Here is an 18,580-nt window from a genome sequence, read left to right as displayed (position 1 = left end):
TTGATTTTCATCTAATCAAATCTAATGGTTTATATAAATGTGGCGCATCCAATAAACACATAATGGTTGTGCTCGTTTTAGGCATACCCGAATATTAATATGTAAAATAAAATAAAAGATTAAGGACGGTTTTGGTGATTAAAATTTGTTTCTTTGGATACTTATTTGAGATATTATTGAAACGATTATTGAGCTTATAAATTATAATAGTTATTTGGTGTTTCATCCTGTTGTATACTATTTTTCTTCACTCAGTGACCCCATCATTATTCTTCTTCTGCACATGGAGTGAAATAAAAAACCTCATTCATTAGACTCAAAACAGAAAGAAGAAGAGCGAAGAAGAAAAAAATGGGGTGTGGGAACATGTTCTTCACAATTCTAGTGACATTCTCAGTGTCACTGATCACATACAACATCCTAATCTCAGCAAATGCGCCATTGAAGCAAGACTTTCCAGGACCTTCTACAAGACTCCCTTCAATCTCCGTTGACCCGCTGATTAAGATGCCACTTCACAGATCAACACATTCTAATTCCAACAAGCGACTCTTCCACACTGCAGTAACTGCTTCGGATTCTGTGTATAACACGTGGCAGTGCAGAGTGATGTATTACTGGTTCAAGAAGATGAGGGATCAGGGAGGACCTGAATCCGCCATGGGAGGCTTCACCAGGATTCTTCATTCTGGAAAGCCTGATCAGTTCATGGATGAGATCCCTACCTTCGTGGCTCAGCCTTTGCCAGCTGGCGTGGATCAGGTTCAGGTTTTTCCCTTTTTTTTGGGGTTTTGAATTGTGTTTCTCTTATGGTTACTTTTTTTTTATTATTATCAAAAGGAAATTGGTGATTGGATGCTTTGACTTTCTGGGAAAAACTGATGCTTTACATTTAGAATTCCTGACATTATTGTGAGTAAGGATTTGAATTTTGAAGATTTTAAGTTGGTTATTAGGAGGAAAGAGTGTACACAAATGTTAATGCTATGATTTGGTTTTCATTCCTTCCTCCTATGAAGTGTGTGTGTTTGTTCTGTTACAAGTTACAATTAGGTTCTGTCCATTATGTTGTGTTATTATAGAATTAGATAACTAGGAAATGTGTGCTTCAAATTGTGAATAATTTGTATAAATGTTATGCCTTGCGCTTGTTCTTGAAGTATGGTATTTTAAGTGCTGTGCCTTGCACTTTTTCTTTGGGTAAAATGCTTTGGATTTCATTCGTCCTGGTTACTATCTGATTTCAAAAAGAAAGTAAAGAAAATTGTAAATGCATATACTATTTTTCTTTTAAGGTATTTAAAAGTTATTGTAAAAAAATTAAGAATAAGTGATTGTAAATGTTCCTAAAGCATTTTTCAAATGTTCTCCGAGAGCAAATACATCCTCCAAGAAGCAAGAGCATGCAAGTATTTCTCATAGTAAATGGAGGTTTGTTCTTGGAAATGTAGCCAATTTAGTTCCTGAATATGATTATGAACTTCTAGTACCTGCTTAACAATGTGCGATAATTCGAGGACTAAATTATAAGCAATGTTAATTTTCAGTGATCAAAGTTGTTTTATGTAATCTTACTTGACTCTTTTCTATGGCAGGGTTACATTGTCCTTAACAGGCCAGGGGCATTTGTGCAATGGCTACAGCAAGCAGATATCAAAGAAGAGTATGGGATTATTTCAACTTCAAATTTCTAAGTGCTATACTTTGATCATTATTTTGTTAAAGGAATTTTGGGTTTTGACTTTTGTTAGTGTCATTTGTACTGCATATTTTCAGTTACATATTGATGTCAGAGCCAGATCATATAATTGTCAAGCCTATACCAAACTTAGCTAGAGATGGTCTTGGAGCTGCATTCCCTTTCTTTTATATTGAGCCAAAGAAGTACGAGAAGGTGCTAAGGAAGTACTTCCCTGAGGAGAAAGGACCAATAACCAATATAGACCCGATTGGCAATTCACCTGTTATTGTTGCCAAGGTATCTTTCAATTTGTTTCCGTCCAAAACTAAGTGTCTTCTAGGTTGTGTTTGATAAGTGTATAGAGATAGACAACAGAGATAAGACAGAAATGTGTTGAGATAAGAGAGAAAAGTTGTGTTGAATACAATTTCTATTTTCTTTTTAAGTTTTGGTAAAAAGACACATTCTTGGATGAAAGTAGTAGTATTTATGGAATAGTCTCTTGATTTTGGGCCACCCTTTAACTATATATGTAACGTATGTCAGGAATCCCTGAAGAAGATTGCTCCCACTTGGATGAATGTTTCCCTGGCAATGAAGAAGGATCCTGAAACAGATAAAGCTTTTGGATGGGTGCTTGAAATGTAATAATTGTCCTTCTCTAGATTCATTATGCTTTCCAAATCTTTCTCCAACTAGGCTTGCAATGTTTTTTACATCACTGATACAGGTATGCTTATGCCGTTTCATCTGCACTTCATGGTGTTGGTAACATTCTACACAAGGAATTCATGATTCAGGTTCAACTTTTTTTTAATGGATTTTCCCGTCATGAATTAATAAGGTTCCTCTGGTAATAATACCTAATATAATTATGATATATATATGAAAAGTGCTTTTTGTTAAAAGAGCTGATATTTTTGTCAAAAAAAGATTGAAATAAATGCATGCAAAAATGCCCATCGAAAAACACAAGTTCCATGCCATAACTCATAAGAATATAGTACATTAAGTAGTTTTCCTGCTTTATACTTATTCATCATTTATGTTTGGCAGCCTCCATGGGACAAAAAAATTGGGAATACATACATAATTCACTACACTTATGGATGTGACTATAATATGAAGGTACTGTGCTGAAAATTGTGCTCGAACACACCTTTCTTATCTCTATTGAAGTTAGAAAGGTAGATCTTTTGAGTTTCTCTCAGAATAACATGTATATATTCAGGGTGAGCTGACGTATGGAAAGATTGGAGAGTGGAGATTTGACAAAAGATCTTATGATCATGTTGCTCCCCCCAAAAACTTGACATTGCCACCACCTGGTGTTCCCGAAAGTGTGGTACGTTTCCTCTCCCTTTGTAATTTTGATCATAAATTATTTAGAATAGAAAATACGTTATTTTGGGGGAATTTACGCACACTATAAGTCTAAGATGGTCCAACGTATTAAAATTAGAAGAAACTGGAATTAAAATCACGTAATCAATGAACTAGTTATCTTTAGACAATTATTTAATTGCACTTATGGTTTCAGTTAACAAGCTTAGGGTTTAGTGTTTTAACTTTTAAGAGCATTAGAGCTGAGGGCCTCCATTTTTTATGTTATATGCTTTGGTGTTTAATTGGACTTTAAACCTCCTAAACTACACCCCAAGAAATTTTCTTCATGAATAAATATGTTTAAGAACAAACCATTTGGAGGATCATGAGCAATTCAGTTATCATTACTGTACAGGTGACCCTTGTCAAAATGGTAAACGAAGCCACAGCAAATATTCCGAACTGGTGGTCATAGAAGCCTCTCTGAAGGTGGTTCACAACTTGCCTATGCCAAATATGGGCAACGTACACATCACTCATAACTGTTTTGTGTAGTTTATACAGCTGCTGTGTAATTTACATGTTTCGAAATACTAATTTAAGCCCTCTGTACCTTGAGATGTCATTAATCCTTGTGGACTTCTGGGGGAAAAGGATATGTTAGTAGAAAAGAAAAATCTGTAACAAGGACCACGGATATCTGATTCTCTAATGCCATGGGAACCTTGCATGGGTGCAAAGCTTGGGCACATACATGTGACTGCTAATGACATGCAATGGTTGTCATCATAAAATGGTTTCTTTAATTTCTTAACATTGCGATTGAAACTACTCTATCCTTTCAACCTTGAAAAAGAGAATATTTCTCCCCCAACCTTTCTCCCAGTACTAACAATCCACAAACAAGTGACAATTTCAAGAGTCATAATTACATACATTCTCACGAATCATACATGTTATCAACAATCGCTATAATCAGTTAAGATAGCGCCTGCAATTTTTGGAATTGCAATAACAAGGAATCTTCTTTCCTTCATCTTCGTTGTTAAAGTGGTAATCGTATGTTATTTCTTCACCAGGATATATGTCTCTCTCTGCAAAAAAGACAACCTTCAAAAACCAAAAGCCACATGGTTAAAACTCTACACTGTGTAACAAAATTAAACTCTTATAATATAAAAACCTTTTAAACATTGTAAATTAAAAATGACTAGCTGCAGATATTCTTAATTTCTTATACATTAAATGTATGTATTATATACATGCAAGTATTTATCTACTGTCAACCTAGCCAACGAAGGTCCAATATTATATCTTAAAAACATTTCTAAATAATACATTTTAATAAGACATATGCCGTATGCGGTTTGCCTAAAGATACAACATAATAACCTTGTCATAATCATGTCCATCAACAATTACTTTGTGCCGCCTCTATGTATCTTGGAGTATTTTATTTTAACTCTAAATTTAACGTGGAGTGAGTGGAAGATTACCTTCTTCTCATGCCTTATAGTAACCACTTTCGCCACGCAATTCGGCTGGCCATGTAAAGAAAAACATTAGTTACAATGCATAACTGTTGCAAGTAAAAAAAAAGACGGATAAGATTTGTTATAACAATCACATTGATAATGGTCACAGTTCTTAGTTATCTCAAGCAAAAAGATAAATGAAATAAGTGTTCATAGAGAAGGGTAAGAAGGCCCGGATCTCCAGCTTGTTCATTCACATGAATTTTTGGGTATAACACCCAAGACATCAAACTTGAGAGCCTGACCCAAAACTACTTTATAACTAATATCTAATGAACAAAACAGAACCTAAAAAAAAAGAAGTCAAGTCAGTTTTTCAAAGGTAATACCAAGCATGAGTGATTAACAAAACGGGCTATGCCCCCTTTCTTTGTGGCATCAATAATGTGTTCTTTGTCAATCCTGAAGAAGTAGCAAGCACCCTTGTACTGAAGTTTTCTTTCAGATTGATATTCAATCTCTCTTTTATCAGCTACCCGTGACCCCACAATTTCGCCAACATACTCAACAACCTATCCAAGCATCAGAAACATCATATATGCAACCACAGTAAAGAGCAAATATGAAAACTAAAGGCTAGCATCAAACCATTTCACCACGGGAAATGAATCGAGAAGTGTAAAGACCAAGGGCATGAATTCCAGATTTATAAACAACAAGGTGTTTCCAGCCCTTTGCTAGCTTGTACCGAGCATATTCCTTCTGCATATATGAGTTAGATATTCAGGACAATAGGCTGAATTTTACCCAAAAAATACGTATGGCAACTAGGTATGTAAATATATCTTTCCACTTAAAATTGCTTGTTTCTGAAAAGCTGAAGTCCCTGTCTAGGTCAAGTAAAAAGTCCATAATTAGCACAAGGTTGAGAAAACTATATAAAACTGATCTTCTTGACATAAACAAGGTGTCTTATACAAGCTACATAGATCAAAGGAAGGATAATCCAAAACATCAATCAACAAACAACTGACTGGTAAATATAATTTTAGTTCAGTTATTTCAAAACCAATTAGTAAACATAATATTCACACAAAAATTGCGGGCTATAGATATAACTTGAACATACCCGACAATCATGCTCAATATCTGATGCGGGTTTAGGGAGTCTTAGTGGACACGATTTCTGCCCATTAATGTGAATCCAAGCATTTAACTGTTCTTCAGGAACAAGGCATCCACTTCCTCCCTTTCCCTTTAAGGCACTGTAACAATATCTATGGAAACCATCCCGTTTACAGCCCTTGTAACCCTAAAATGCTCCAAAGACATCAAATCACAGGAAACATATCAAACAACACTCAGATAACCATTCACTTACTAATTGTTAATCCAAAAATGTCAGGAAAGGAAGAAAATACCTCTGTCCTGGCACAGGTAAATTCCCTTTCTTCTAAGCTATCTATATCATCAACAGGATCATACTTGGACTGATATCTAGGGTCAACAGCATGAAGCATACATCTTCCATAAAATCCAACGTTCTCGTCATCATCGCCTTCAGTCTCACATTGCAACAGGTTCTGCCAAAAAAAAAAAAAAAATTGAAAACAATGCTAGAGGACATCTGATTGATCCACAACAGAAGTTGAAATTTAGCAAAATCAACAGAATGGATACCAGAACCACCAGCCAGCCTGAGTTAAAAGCAAAGGAAAGGAAGAGGAAATAATTTGGCTTTGGTAAGTGTTTTTGCTAACAAGTTTCCTATTTTCTAATTATATGATAATTTAGTGAATAACTTTCCTTAACTTCTCTCTTACTCATTTTGATATTTTGTAGTTTCTCAGTAAATTCTCCAATCATTTAAGTAAAGGTATGTTGGAAATAAAAAATGTGACCAAAGTGGTAGTTACAATTATATATGAGTAAAGATATAAAATACAAATATAATAACCTTTTCATATTGGTATGACGATTTCCTAATGGACTATTTTATGCAAATGTCTATTTTTTATTAGAATAAATTATTGCAACAAATACTAAAAGAAGAAATCTTTTAACCACAAAAAAATTTAGTAGGGGGATGAAGCTCTGCCACTGTCAGAAAGGACAGATCTTTCAGGCGGATGGTACTCATTTTGTACTAGGCCAATCTGACTAAATATCACAAATGCTTCAATTATTAGGATAGTAATAATTGCCACATAAGATGGAACTTTCTTAAAAGATAAAATCGATAAATAGAAGCATTTTTCAATTGAAGCTACCATATCAAAGCCAGAAAATTGTATGATGCAAACACCAACATATCTAACAAAAAATACCTTTTGATGAGCACACCAAGGATGAAACTTGACCAAACAATTGACAATCCTGCACTCTATACAAGAACCACCCCAGCGGTTGCAGATGGAACAAGCCTGGAAAAGGTGACAATAGTCAACATTTGGGGAGTGTCACCTTGAATTACATGTATCTTTTAACCAGAATTTATAACTGATAAAACAATTTCCTTTATACAGACCATAACATCACACTGAAAGGATTTGATGTCCAGTGTTAACCTCTTAAAGGATTAGGATTTTCTAGCAGATACTAAGTCCATTCATTAGACCAAACACTCAACCAAGGCTTACTATATGCTTCCGAGTCCTGAATATAAAAATCAAAGAAACTTGGTCCGAATATGATTAGAACAAACAAATGCGACACAATTTGACTTCATGAAAGCATAGAAGAGAGATGCTTAACTTTATTCAACACCGGCTGAACTCAATCAAATGCAACAAAGAAAAATAAGGGATAAGTATTATTTTGGTCCCTAACGTTGAGAGTCAGAATCGAAACCGTCCCCAACGTAATTTCTGATTTAGAATCATCCTTAACGTTTTTTTTTCGTATTAAAATCGTCCTTTTAATTTTTTTTGGACAAAACCACCACCACCAACACCAACACCAACACCAACACCAACACCAAACAACAGCAACAACACCAAACAACAACCAAACCAAGAAGCAGAAACAGAAAGCAAGAAAGCAGAAGCAAGATGAGGCAGCGAAGCAGAAAGCGATGCAGATGAGGCGGCGAGGTTGCGAGGCGGCGGCAGTGGCTCGCGTCTCCTCTCTCCCTCGCGATCCCCAACGGCGGCGGCAGTGGCTCGCGTCCCCCTCCCCCTCCCCCCCCCCAACACACACGCGTTGTTTTTTTTTTTTTTAAATTTTATATTTTTTTTAAAGCAGGGGTAGTTTAGGAATAAAATTAAAAATTTTATTAAAAAGGACGATTTTAATACGAAAAAAAAACGTTAAGGATGATTCTAAATTGTAAAATACGTTGGGGACGGTTTCGATTCTGACCCTCAACGTTAGGGACCAAAACAATACTTATCCCGAAAAATAATATAGAACTCCAATGTAATTATCCATTTTAAGAAAAAAGGACGCAAGTCCGTATTTCATTTCATCAAGTAATCATTGTAGGACCCATATATAAATATAGAACTTAAAACAGTAGCAATAATCCAATAGAAGCTATGCATAGTACCATATACAGACACTGCTATCATAGGAATACCAATGTCAGTATATCTAATATGCTGGACAGATTTGAGAATGTATTCAACATATAGAACGCTCAATAGACAATAGCATCTAGATGACAGTATATGTAAAGAACAATAATGTCAAGTTCTTCTGGTTGTTTTTGGCTCCTGTATAGTGCAACTCTTATCTCTATATTGTATTATTCTTCTCTCTATGTTAACGAAATTATTTTGTCAAAAAATATATATTCTAGTGGTTAATTGATTGACATAAAAATTGATATAAAATGCAACCAAGTATTTCTGTTAGGAACTCACCACATCTTCTCTGGGAAGTGTAACACCAGATACATCAAAAGCACTCATTGTATTAACATTCGGGCATCTTGTTCCAGGAGTCCAAAGCCCACAAACCATATGAATCCACTGCTTTACAGATGTATCATGAACTCCTGCTGTAATGCTGTTATGAACCTTTAAAATATTGCAAGGGACATTTTGCATTTGATTTGTTGACATCTCAACTTTCAACTGGTCTGATCTTGAGATCTCAACATTCCCAGACTTCAAACCACATGTTTGGTCAAATTTTAGTTCAGATTTTGTGGAATCAAATACATCTGTTTCCTTCTCAAAAAGTTCAGGTGTAGTACTATGCTTAGACATGCCACCTTTTTCAATACTCCACGCTTTTAAGAGGCTTTTCACCATTGTGCGATTCTGTGTTGCTCGAGTCATGGCTCCACCTCCATAACCACACAGGACACAAGCCTTGATGTTTGACCCGCAACATGCCAAAAGAAGAAAAGTAGTTTAAATTAAGTTCAAGTTGGGTAAGGCATATTGGAAAGTTTGTATCTCAAACTGCAAAATTGATAATAGCTAAGTAGAAGCAGTAGTTAATTCCCAAAGGCAATAAATGATCAAGAGATTATTGAAATTATGGCATTTGGAGAGAGCCTATCAATGAGTCAAAATGACATTATGCAAAATTTCAAAGCAAAGATCATGAGCAACAGTACCAAAGATCAACACAGAAAAAGAAAAGGAAAAATGAAAAAGCTTATTCAACCAAAATATGAATAAATATACAATATCTTTTGAGTTTGTTCGGCATGGTCTACAACACCAACGGCCTTTTTTAGGTAATGTGGAGATTCCATAGCAAGCCTGATGAACCTGAAATAAAACAAAACGGAGACAGCATTAGACTTGTCTCATACAATATATATGAACAATTAAATCGATAAACCTTATTCGAAACATTTACATACTCTAATTAGACAGCGACTACACTCCAACAAACAGTTAATGTCATCATTGCTTGAGTTTTGGCACACAGAGCAGAATGCATCTGAATTTTGGATGGAGATTCCCATGCATTCTTGAACAAAGCTGCAAGTGCATATGTACCATAAGAAAAATATGCACCCTCTAGAGAAACCATGAGCACTTAAATGGACCTAGTAGGTTAGTACTAAATAAGCAACAGAACTTCAAATCTGCTCACTTTCTGCTTTTGGTGTTACACCAACCATGCTCCTTATCTTCACCATACTCCACCACAATATCCTTCACTTTGGTTTCTGCCATTCATTTCAAAACCATTGTAAGACGGAACTACTTAGAAAAATAATCCATCACACAGATAGTAACTATAACAGAACAGACCAAGGCATCAAAAGCGTTAAACCATCAAAAGCATTCTTTAATAAAAAGAAAATCAGATTCACCTTTAGCAGTCAGTTCATTAATACTGCGTACTTTCCTAATTTCCTTGTTCTTCAGCTTCAATGGAGCTATGTTTACAATACTATTACCATGTATAGCTTTGGATTCTCTCTTTCCTTTGAAAATAACAAGTGACGCATTGCCCCTCTCCAAACCGGGTTGACCACAGCAGTGTTCATTACTTCCAAAGCTCAATCTCTTCAATTTCTTTTTCGAAGTTAATCTAGGTACCTTACATCTTTTGGCACTTTTAAGAACCTTACTGAGAGAAACAAATTTTGGAATTTTTGGCAATTCTCCAGCCAATTGTTCACTGCATATTTCACCATATTCTCCACATACTATTGGCCTTGTGATTCTATTGGCATTTGTCCCCCTGGTAAACATTGACTCAACCTTGCCAATTTCAGTTTCCTCCAAATCTGGATCTTGCATTTGAAAATGCCCAACACAATCAGAAGGGAAATCTGCTCTTTGTTTCTTTCTTCTAGGAACGTCATGTAAGCTATGAAACTCGTCATCTGAACTTGATTCCGACACATAACTATCTTCTTTGTCACTATGACGTGCACTCAGAAAATGTTTACCTGGAAATTTGGGTGACAAAGAAGTGTGTTTATGCTTGGCATTAGCAGATGATTTTCGCTGGGTTGATGGAAAGTACATTTGCCTTTCATCATTCTTGTTATGCAATAAGAAAGGTGAAGGCAATGAGGCATCTAAATTCTTCATCCTATTTCTCCTTTTCTTTTTTCCTTTTAAGTCCTTGACATTTTGAGATTGATTGGCTTTAAAATGACCAGAAAGTATATGACTTTGGTCCTGGCTTTTTTTCCTTGTCATAGAATCTAACAGCTTAAGCTCATCAAGGAGACTACGACATGGTTTATCTTGATCATTTATGACTCTCAAATGACCTTTGTTCAAGTAACTCTCACATGTGGAGCCTAGAAACTCAGAACTTCTTTCACTTTCAACTGCATCAGGTGACCAACCTTTATTGATTACTGAGCCCTCATCAAGTACATGATTGTTGGAATCAGTAGCGTCCCCACCATCAATAATGCAAGAATCAATCTTATTGAACTCCATGGAAGCTTGAGTGACCATAGGTGCACAAGACCCGGTCGAGACATTAGACTTTTCTTGCACTTTCAACAGGTCTTCCATATTAAAATTCCTTTTGAAGCGCTTAGCAGAAGTATTTACACTTTGAACATCATCTTGTCCTTCCGCTGCTATTGGACCTAAAGATTTTGCATCACAATCTGCTTTCCATAGCTTACTTGGTACACCTCTCCATTGATGAGTACTTTCATCCTTTGAAATTATCTTCAAAGGAGTTTCACCACTAGATTTTGCAAATTGTTTGAAATTATAAGTTGATCCATTTCCCAAAAAAAAATTGGTACTAGAACGGTTTTGCCCTGCAGCAAAAGTGTATCTTCCCAAATTCGTATCCACTGGTTTCTCAGTGAAATTGTTGGATGCACTTGATCTCTGAAACAGTGTATTGTCATTGTTTATTCCAAGGCTGAAATATAAAATTGAGGAAGAGAAAAAGTAATTAGTTATGGAAATAAGAATTTTGATCATAAAATATAGAATAAATAATAACTTCTGCATCAGAAAATCAAGTGACAAGCATCATTGCAGAAACTGTAGCATCCAATTTCTTATGTAAGAGAAAACCTGAAGCTTCATTACTCATTATTTCTTGAAATATAATTAAATGTTCAAACACATTCACTCATCCAACCTTTACCAGATGATTTCACCTGTAAAAATCTACATGTTTGGAAACATAATTTTTCATTCACTTTCTATGCCACACTTAAAATAAACTTTTTCTAGAGACGTTGGAAACCAACATATACATGCTTTGGGGTTGAGACAACTAATAAATATGCTTGAAAAAAGGATCTTCAAGTAAAACAAGACTGTAGTAGTTTCATCTAAAGTGTCATGTAATAGGTAAAAAGCAACACTACAATTAAGACAACAAACCATAAAAATGTATCCAAAGTAAAGAATACAAAGTACACATGTCCTCTGGAAATAGAGATATCAGATAGTATCAATATCAAAGTATTTTCCCACAATGTGAAGTTGGAAAACATGAATCAAACATCATTGCATCCCATTATAAATAATTTGACACTCTACTAAAGCCCATATAGCGTGTTGCTTAGGGAGAGAATCCAGCACAGCCAGTATAAACACAATCAATATACACACCCATAAACTTTCAACAAAGTTTACATCAGTTCTCAACTATCAAATACAACCCATTTTCTTTTATCTGACTAACACAGGCTAAGTTTTTTGATACAGAACAAACGAGTGGATAAAAAATGACACCAGCCATCATGAACAGGTCCTCCCAAGACAGATGATACCACAATAACTAAAACTCCTATGGTTTTCTAACTTTGTCCCACTATTTTTGACAAAAAAAAAATATGTACATTAACTTCGAACTAAAAAACTAGGTCTCTGTTCAGTTCTAAGAGGCCACAAACATGCAACTACCATTTTAATAATTATACCTTGATTATGTCAATGGCTGATGTTCCTTCCTAACAGTCATGTACTCCTTTTCTTTTGTCCCTCCCAAAATTCTCACATGTTTGATTCACTAGGTTTAAAAATATTTGCAACTAGGAAACAGTTTTAGAGGGTATAATAGCCACCAATAACCCTGACCCTGAAGGCCTGAATTTAAAAAAAACTTAATAAAGGAAAACCAATACCTACAGATGCCTTAGAAATAAGCTGAACTGAATATGCTGCATGATTCTAACGGCAACAAGTCACAAAAGTTATCCCAAAGCAAAATGCAAGTAATATTATCCTTATAACGTAAGCTGATAATGGTCGCAATCACCTCAACGATTGCCCTTCATTTTGAAGATTGTAGGCCTGTTTACATTGCGATTTCTTTTCTTTAGAATGTAAAGGTAATGGTGTCAAGCCAGAGAAACAGTATCTATTCAAACCTGTATGAAAGATAACCACTATTGAGCATGCACATAGTACAAAGAATAAAGTTCCAGAATCCTTGCAAAATCAAAACAGTTAAAAGGGGAGATCAGATAGCCATTGTGCATGCCTGTGAGTGAAGCCAGCTTCTCTAAATCATCAATGGTATCAGGACTCCCACAAAGACCTCTTTTTTGTGGCAATTTAAATGTAGCGCCAAAAGAGAACTGTTCAGATGTCAAAGCCTCATATACGTCGGGCTGAACTTCTGAAGTGTTGCTGGCTCTCTTGTGCTTTTGATTCATTTTATGAAAATGCAATGCATGTCGTTGCTTAGATAACTCCAGTATCTGCGTCACTGCAAGCAACCTCATATTTTCATCAAGCAAAGGTCTGGCCAAGTTAATGCCCTGTTGCTGTGGTGAAGTAGTAGTCTGATTTGATGTAGAATTTGGTACAAGAAAGGGAAAGCCCTTCAGAATTCCTTCTAACGGAATTGTCGTCCCTGAGGTGAAATGATTCTTTTGTCCAACAGAAGACACATTTTTAGAATCACAGAGAAAATTTACACCACCAGATGTATCGAACGGCAACCTTGATTCATTATATGACTCGTATATCTTTCCTTTAACAGTTGAAACACAACTACCATTGCCACCAACAGCTCCTCTGATGGAACTTGGATATTTCACTAGATTACTAATTCCAAATCCAGAGTTTAATTTAGCACAAGAATCTTTAGCAAAGTCAACACCTTTATCATTGTCCAAACCTTCAATAGATCCCACTGCTGAACAATCCAATTGCCTTCCCGTGTGACCATTATTTTTCCAGGGAACATTAATAGGAGAAAACTGCATGCCATTAAATTCATAATGTTTCTTGGATATGTCAGGTCCACTATCATTCATCAAAATTTCACTAGCTTTTGTCTTTCCCTCTGGCTGAAGATTTAACTGTGGAAGTGGTGAAAACAACAAACTGTTGGCTGCACTGTCAGGTTTTGATCTAGCTGCACCACCAAAAGCATTGCTAACACCAGGCATATAGTTCTTGATTTTAGGCTGAGGTTGATCAACCATTTTGAAGGAACCATAACCATGGCAAAAATTATTCTGCAATTTCCCCTCACTGCTATGCACTGCATCCAATTAACAAAATCCATTCTTATGAGTTTTTATTCAAAATGACAAGCAACATAAGTAGACACTGAATAACATCAATAAAAAATTGAATAAATAGCACTATAGCATTATCAATAATCAGCTAAGGTAAACATTAATTTAACGTACTATTAATCATTGGCTTTGCAAGATGCAAATTTGGAGGGCTGACAAGGGCATTAAACAATGGATGTCCTATAAATGATGGAACTGGATTTCCTGTCTGAGGTGGTTGTCCAAGCCTCAGCTCAATATTAGACGATGCTGCATCTTTGCTTGTAAGCACATCTTTTTCATTATTGTTTTTTATGCATGCATGATCTATTGGAAAGCTTGTTGGAATTTGTGAAGGAGAGTGGGCAACTGAAAAATTGTCATTTCGTTTAAGGGAATCAAGGAAAGGTGGTACAGGTTGACAACCATCATCCCCTTGAATTCCAACAATGTTTGTTGTTGTACATGTTCCAACAAAACCTTTGAGCGGAATTTTGCCACTTTCCTGGATTGTATTTGGTTGTTCTCTGGGAAATACACCACTAAGTAAACTGGGGTCTGTGCTGGTGGCCTTTGGAAATGGAACATAATCACAAGGCTTTGCAGACCTTAATCTGACTGCAGATGAACTCAATATTTGAGATAAATCACTCTTTGACATACTGGATGAAGATGAATTGGATCTCATCAGACTTCCTGTTGTTGATAATACTTCTGGCCAGTCCCATTCACTCTCATTGCCCAGAGACCTAATCTAAAGCACCATAAAAGTATCACCATCCAAAGTTCTTGTTGCTTCGAAGTTCAAATACATGCAAATAAGAAATACAACTCTCAAGGCCAATAGTAAAGGTAGGACGCCAAAGAAGATTATACAATATATCGTAAGAGCAAATACACAAGTCAATAACATTTTTCTCTCCCTATAAGCTAGCTAGACCTCATAAATAAATGTCACTGTCAAAGGCAACATGTATGGCAATGCCCTGATGAATGAACTAATAATAATAGCTTCATAGTTAATAGGCTTGTAAGATGAGAATATTTGGAATGTCCGAAGTTAGGTTGGTTGTTTGTGGTAGCTACCCTCCAAGACAATGTACATGGCAGATGTTCTCAGTAAGAGTAACCAAAGTCAAAAATGCAGGGACAAATAATTTTAAGATGAATTGTCAGAATATCCCCCAAAAACAGAAAACAAAAAAAAAATCAGATTCTTCATCTTTAGAGGCTGATAAAGAGTATCTCTGGAGAAAAGTCAGCTTTTAGCTATTTCACTTATATAAAAAATAGAAGTCATAAAAATCACTATATTTTTTCCTTCAGAATTTAAAGCAAACACGCTCTTAGAACATTATATTTACAGCTTCACATTATTCATTGATAATCTTGCTCTTTTACAACTTGTATTATGATGCGTTTGTCAAATTGTAACTAAATGCATGCAAGGAAGCGTCAGCTGACGAGCTGCCACAGCAAAGCACAGAGAGCAGCAACCTGAGCCACGTCGATCTGTTTCAACACTGATTTCTACCAAAACCATGTAGTTTATCCCCAATTCCAGTCAGTTTTCAGTAGTCAGGTTTTCAAGCCACAAACAAACCAAGCAGGCGATCAGCTCAACTGTCTTCTAGCCAAACAGAACAATATAGAATGGTTCTCAAAAGCATGGCCAAGACCACAGTTTACCATACCATCAGAGGAAGGCAAAAGTAAGATAGATGTTAATGCTCACCAAGTTTATTCTACATGATATTAAGTTCAGGATGTAAGGTAAAAAAGATATATGCTTCAAGCTAGTGAATAAATTTTTATGGAACAAAACATACAGCATTCACTTTTGTAAAAAAAAAAATAAAGCAAAATGAAAGAGAGAAGAGAGATATGCAAAGTGAAAGGAAATAGCAGGAAAAAAGATGCATCAAATCAGAAGGCTACTGAAGTGACTGTTGTAAATAAGGGATATACAATTAGTTCTTTTGCATCATAGTAAAACGAAATTCAAGAAAGGAAGGAAGGGGGAACGACGAAAAAAGGGGGAAATAAAAACGTAAAACTATTATTTACTCATTTTCAGTCATTTAATATGTGCAAAATATTCAAAACTGAAAAATCAAAACCAGCAAAGAAAGGACTGTTTTACTGAGAACCGAAAACTTATCCAACATTAATAAGCAAAAGATAGAGCAGGCCATATAAAAACTCTGCATAATGCCACATCAACCATTAAATCGTATAACATCACCTTACCCCAAACTTTAATAGGTATAAATTCTTCCATTGTGCAATGGTCTCACCATTTTCCATATGAACAGCATCCCCTGGGTTGATGCCATATAACCCTGCATGCTGCAAAATTGGATCAAATGAACAAATTAAGTATAAAATTTGAGTGATAGGAAACTAAGTTAACTCTTCAAGGAGGCCAATTGGCGAGGCTAATTTTCAACAAAATAGTGTAGCATATGCGGTAAAAGTATTTACCTACCTCACAAAACTTAAGAACTGACATGTGGCAAGAGTGGCATAAGCAAACAATACCAAGAAGCCCTGTATTGCTGAGAAGAAGATATCCACCTTTTAAGATAATATAAATACAAATGTGAGTTGTCAATATATGTATAATGGATATCCCTTAACCAATATGGAAAATATGTAACTCTAGCGCTCACTTTTTTCCATGCAGAACACACGAGGGCATCCACTCATTAAAAGAGAATTAATGTTGGAGGAGCATTGTTCTGGAACCATATTTGGCATAGTTTGATTATCTGTACCACAAACATTTAGACTGGATGCAGGGTTTGTACTACACCATTGGCTCCAAGAAGAAAAAGGTTCCCTTGCCTTTTTGCCACCAGGGACTGTGGACTGTGCAGCAGTATTATTACTCTGAATATCATGAAATACAGAATGAACACTATCCCTCAGACCAACCATTGCCCTGGAAGAACTATCAAGAACAGTATCTTGCCTGCTTTGCAGGTTATGACTATTTAAATTTTCAATAAAGATTCCTCCACTAGATGTTGGGAAGGTTCCACTATCACTACAATCAACAACAAAGTTCCCACTTGCAGCAGTACAACTACCAGATGGGGTACAAAGTTTCTGATCAGACAACTCTTTGAAATCATACTGCAACAGGGATGGAGGGCCATAAAGGAGAGCCACAAATGAGTTTCCAGCATCACCATGGTTAGCTGAATAACTGCAGCTGGGGTAAACAGAGTCTTGCATCTCTCCCAGAAATTATCTTAAACAATGAGTAACTCCTCAGTAGGTACGTTGGCCTGCATTCAACTCCATCTATATTAACAAGCAGGGGGGAACGAATACTAACATAAAACCTTGACTTTTGCATTCACTCTAAAACCATTGTTTGGAGACACAGCAACACAAGTTTCTAGAATATGAAATGATATATCAAAAAAGCAGAAATCATACGTCTGGAGCCACAGTTAATTGATAATCCCCAATATTTACCCCAATAATTTTATAATGACCAATTTCAACCCAAGACTTTTGTGAATGTAGATATTAACCCATGTATTCAGTTTCCATTCATTTTTAACGGAAATTTAGTACATTTCACCCCAAACTAAGATTGTGATCCCTCTAGTCCTTGAACCCCCCCCCCCCCCCAAAAAAAAAAAAGTCACCACCACCAAAAAACAAGTGCAACCCAGACAACAAACAATTTTTCATGTTAACTATTTTGTTAAGGTAAAACTTAACAAAATAATCAAAGCGAAAATTTAGAAAGGATTAAGCGTTTGATTGTCATGCTTCAGTAAAATCTGAAGCTAAAGTACAGATGACCTATAATTCAGTGATAAAATGGATATTTCTCAAAAATAATTATCATCATGCTAATAAGAGTCTTTGAAGCTACTATTTTCTTATTACTAGCTGAATACTACTATACTAAACAACAGTCTCCACACAAGAAGCATATTAATATCATTATGCCACGGATGCGTATTAAAAGCACTCAAAACTCGGATAGATAACATGCACGAATGCATTTCCGCTGTATATCACACTCCTTAACTCTTTTTAATAGCATTAATAATAAGAATAACAGTAATAAGTAATAACCATAAATGATTGATTCAAAGAAAACAAAACGTCGGAAGAAAGTTCCAATTACTTGCATTAAACCATGCAGCCATGCACTGCATGAACAACAATGCAGACTGAAAAAACCACCGACAAAATGCATTCCACATAAAGAAGATCCATGAAACAAACATTCGCACCGGAACACACAGATAGCAAAAGGCAAACCAAAAAGGGGAAAAAAGATGGAAGCAAAATTAAAAATCTGAAAAGAAAGAAAGCATGATCGAGTAATAGATCGTTGTTACCGTCAAAGATGTGGATGGCTGAAACGGAGCTCAAAACCCTAACATTAATCCAAGAGAGGAAGGAAAAAGAAAAGATAACAAGAAAGGGGGGAAGTCACCGAAAGCGAAAAATGGCAGCGATGAGAGTTGGAAACGAAACCAGTGGGTGAAACAGTGAAGAGAGAGAAATGGAAGAAATGGAGGAGTGTGAAGACTGCAAAAACTTTTTAAAAGGAGGGAAGAGAGAGTTGCAGAGCAGAGAGAGGAGTGAGGAGCAGCACAGCACCTGAGAGTACAGTATTCATGGAATGGGTAGTAAAGTTATTGCATGCTT

The 18,580-nt window shown here is 35.8% G+C and overlaps 2 protein-coding genes across 7 annotated transcripts; one reads left to right on the top strand and one right to left on the bottom strand.

Moving 5' to 3' along the window:
* The first annotated feature begins 229 nt into the window (after positions 1 to 229).
* Positions 230 to 3,821, top strand: LOC130936024 (hydroxyproline O-arabinosyltransferase 1). 2 transcript variants are annotated; one of them, XM_057865993.1, is made up of 8 exons: positions 230 to 768; positions 1,596 to 1,663; positions 1,777 to 1,978; positions 2,228 to 2,325; positions 2,412 to 2,481; positions 2,738 to 2,809; positions 2,913 to 3,026; positions 3,423 to 3,821. In XM_057865993.1, exons 1-8 carry the CDS (start codon positions 352 to 354, stop codon positions 3,480 to 3,482), a joined length of 1,101 nt encoding a protein of 366 aa, XP_057721976.1. In that variant the 5' UTR covers positions 230 to 351; the 3' UTR covers positions 3,483 to 3,821. The 2 variants fall into 2 exon arrangements, with proteins under 2 accessions (XP_057721976.1, XP_057721977.1); XM_057865994.1 differs by having other exon boundaries at positions 232 to 762.
* A 67-nt stretch (positions 3,822 to 3,888) lies between these two features.
* On the bottom strand, positions 3,889 to 18,580 carry LOC130936023 (uncharacterized). Of its 5 annotated transcripts, none has more exons than XM_057865989.1 (19): positions 18,533 to 18,580; positions 16,570 to 17,190; positions 16,386 to 16,474; positions 16,148 to 16,246; positions 14,033 to 14,651; positions 12,871 to 13,881; positions 12,646 to 12,757; positions 9,761 to 11,292; positions 9,538 to 9,613; positions 9,302 to 9,422; positions 9,120 to 9,206; positions 8,346 to 8,798; positions 6,810 to 6,905; positions 5,904 to 6,065; positions 5,612 to 5,794; positions 5,131 to 5,244; positions 4,872 to 5,054; positions 4,504 to 4,548; positions 3,889 to 4,117 (listed from the first exon to the last, which is right to left on the bottom strand). In XM_057865989.1, exons 2-19 carry the CDS (start codon positions 17,135 to 17,137, stop codon positions 3,983 to 3,985), a joined length of 5,685 nt encoding a protein of 1,894 aa, XP_057721972.1. In that variant the 5' UTR covers positions 17,138 to 17,190; positions 18,533 to 18,580; the 3' UTR covers positions 3,889 to 3,982. The 5 variants fall into 5 exon arrangements, with proteins under 5 accessions (XP_057721972.1, XP_057721973.1, XP_057721971.1 ...); XM_057865990.1 differs by lacking the exon at positions 18,533 to 18,580 and adding an exon at positions 18,268 to 18,525 and having other exon boundaries at positions 16,570 to 17,206; XM_057865988.1 differs by lacking the exon at positions 18,533 to 18,580 and adding an exon at positions 18,268 to 18,525.

The sequence above is a fragment of the Arachis stenosperma genome, chromosome 6, assembly GCF_014773155.1.
Source record: "Arachis stenosperma cultivar V10309 chromosome 6, arast.V10309.gnm1.PFL2, whole genome shotgun sequence".
NCBI lineage: Eukaryota > Viridiplantae > Streptophyta > Magnoliopsida > Fabales > Fabaceae > Arachis > Arachis stenosperma.
Note: the sequence above shows the minus strand (reverse complement) of the source record. Positions and strands in the feature narration are given on the sequence as shown.

Bases quoted from the DNA above. Each gene is read 5' to 3' on its own strand.
- LOC130936023 (XM_057865989.1), bottom strand. From the start codon at position 17,137: ATGCAAGACTCTGTTTACCCCAGCTGCAGTTATTCAGCTAACCATGGT. The intron at 14,652-16,147 runs GTAAGGTGATGT...ATGGTGCTTTAG, and splicing joins TATACCTATTAAAGTTTGGG to ATTAGGTCTCTGGGCAATGA. The intron at 6,906-8,345 runs GTGAGTTCCTAA...CACCTTTTCCAG, and splicing joins CACTTCCCAGAGAAGATGTG to GCTTGTTCCATCTGCAACCG.
- LOC130936024 (XM_057865993.1), top strand. From the start codon at position 352: ATGGGGTGTGGGAACATGTTCTTCACAATTCTAGTGACATTCTCAGTG. The intron at 1,664-1,776 runs GTATGGGATTAT...GCATATTTTCAG, and splicing joins CAAGCAGATATCAAAGAAGA to TTACATATTGATGTCAGAGC. The intron at 1,979-2,227 runs GTATCTTTCAAT...AACGTATGTCAG, and splicing joins CACCTGTTATTGTTGCCAAG to GAATCCCTGAAGAAGATTGC.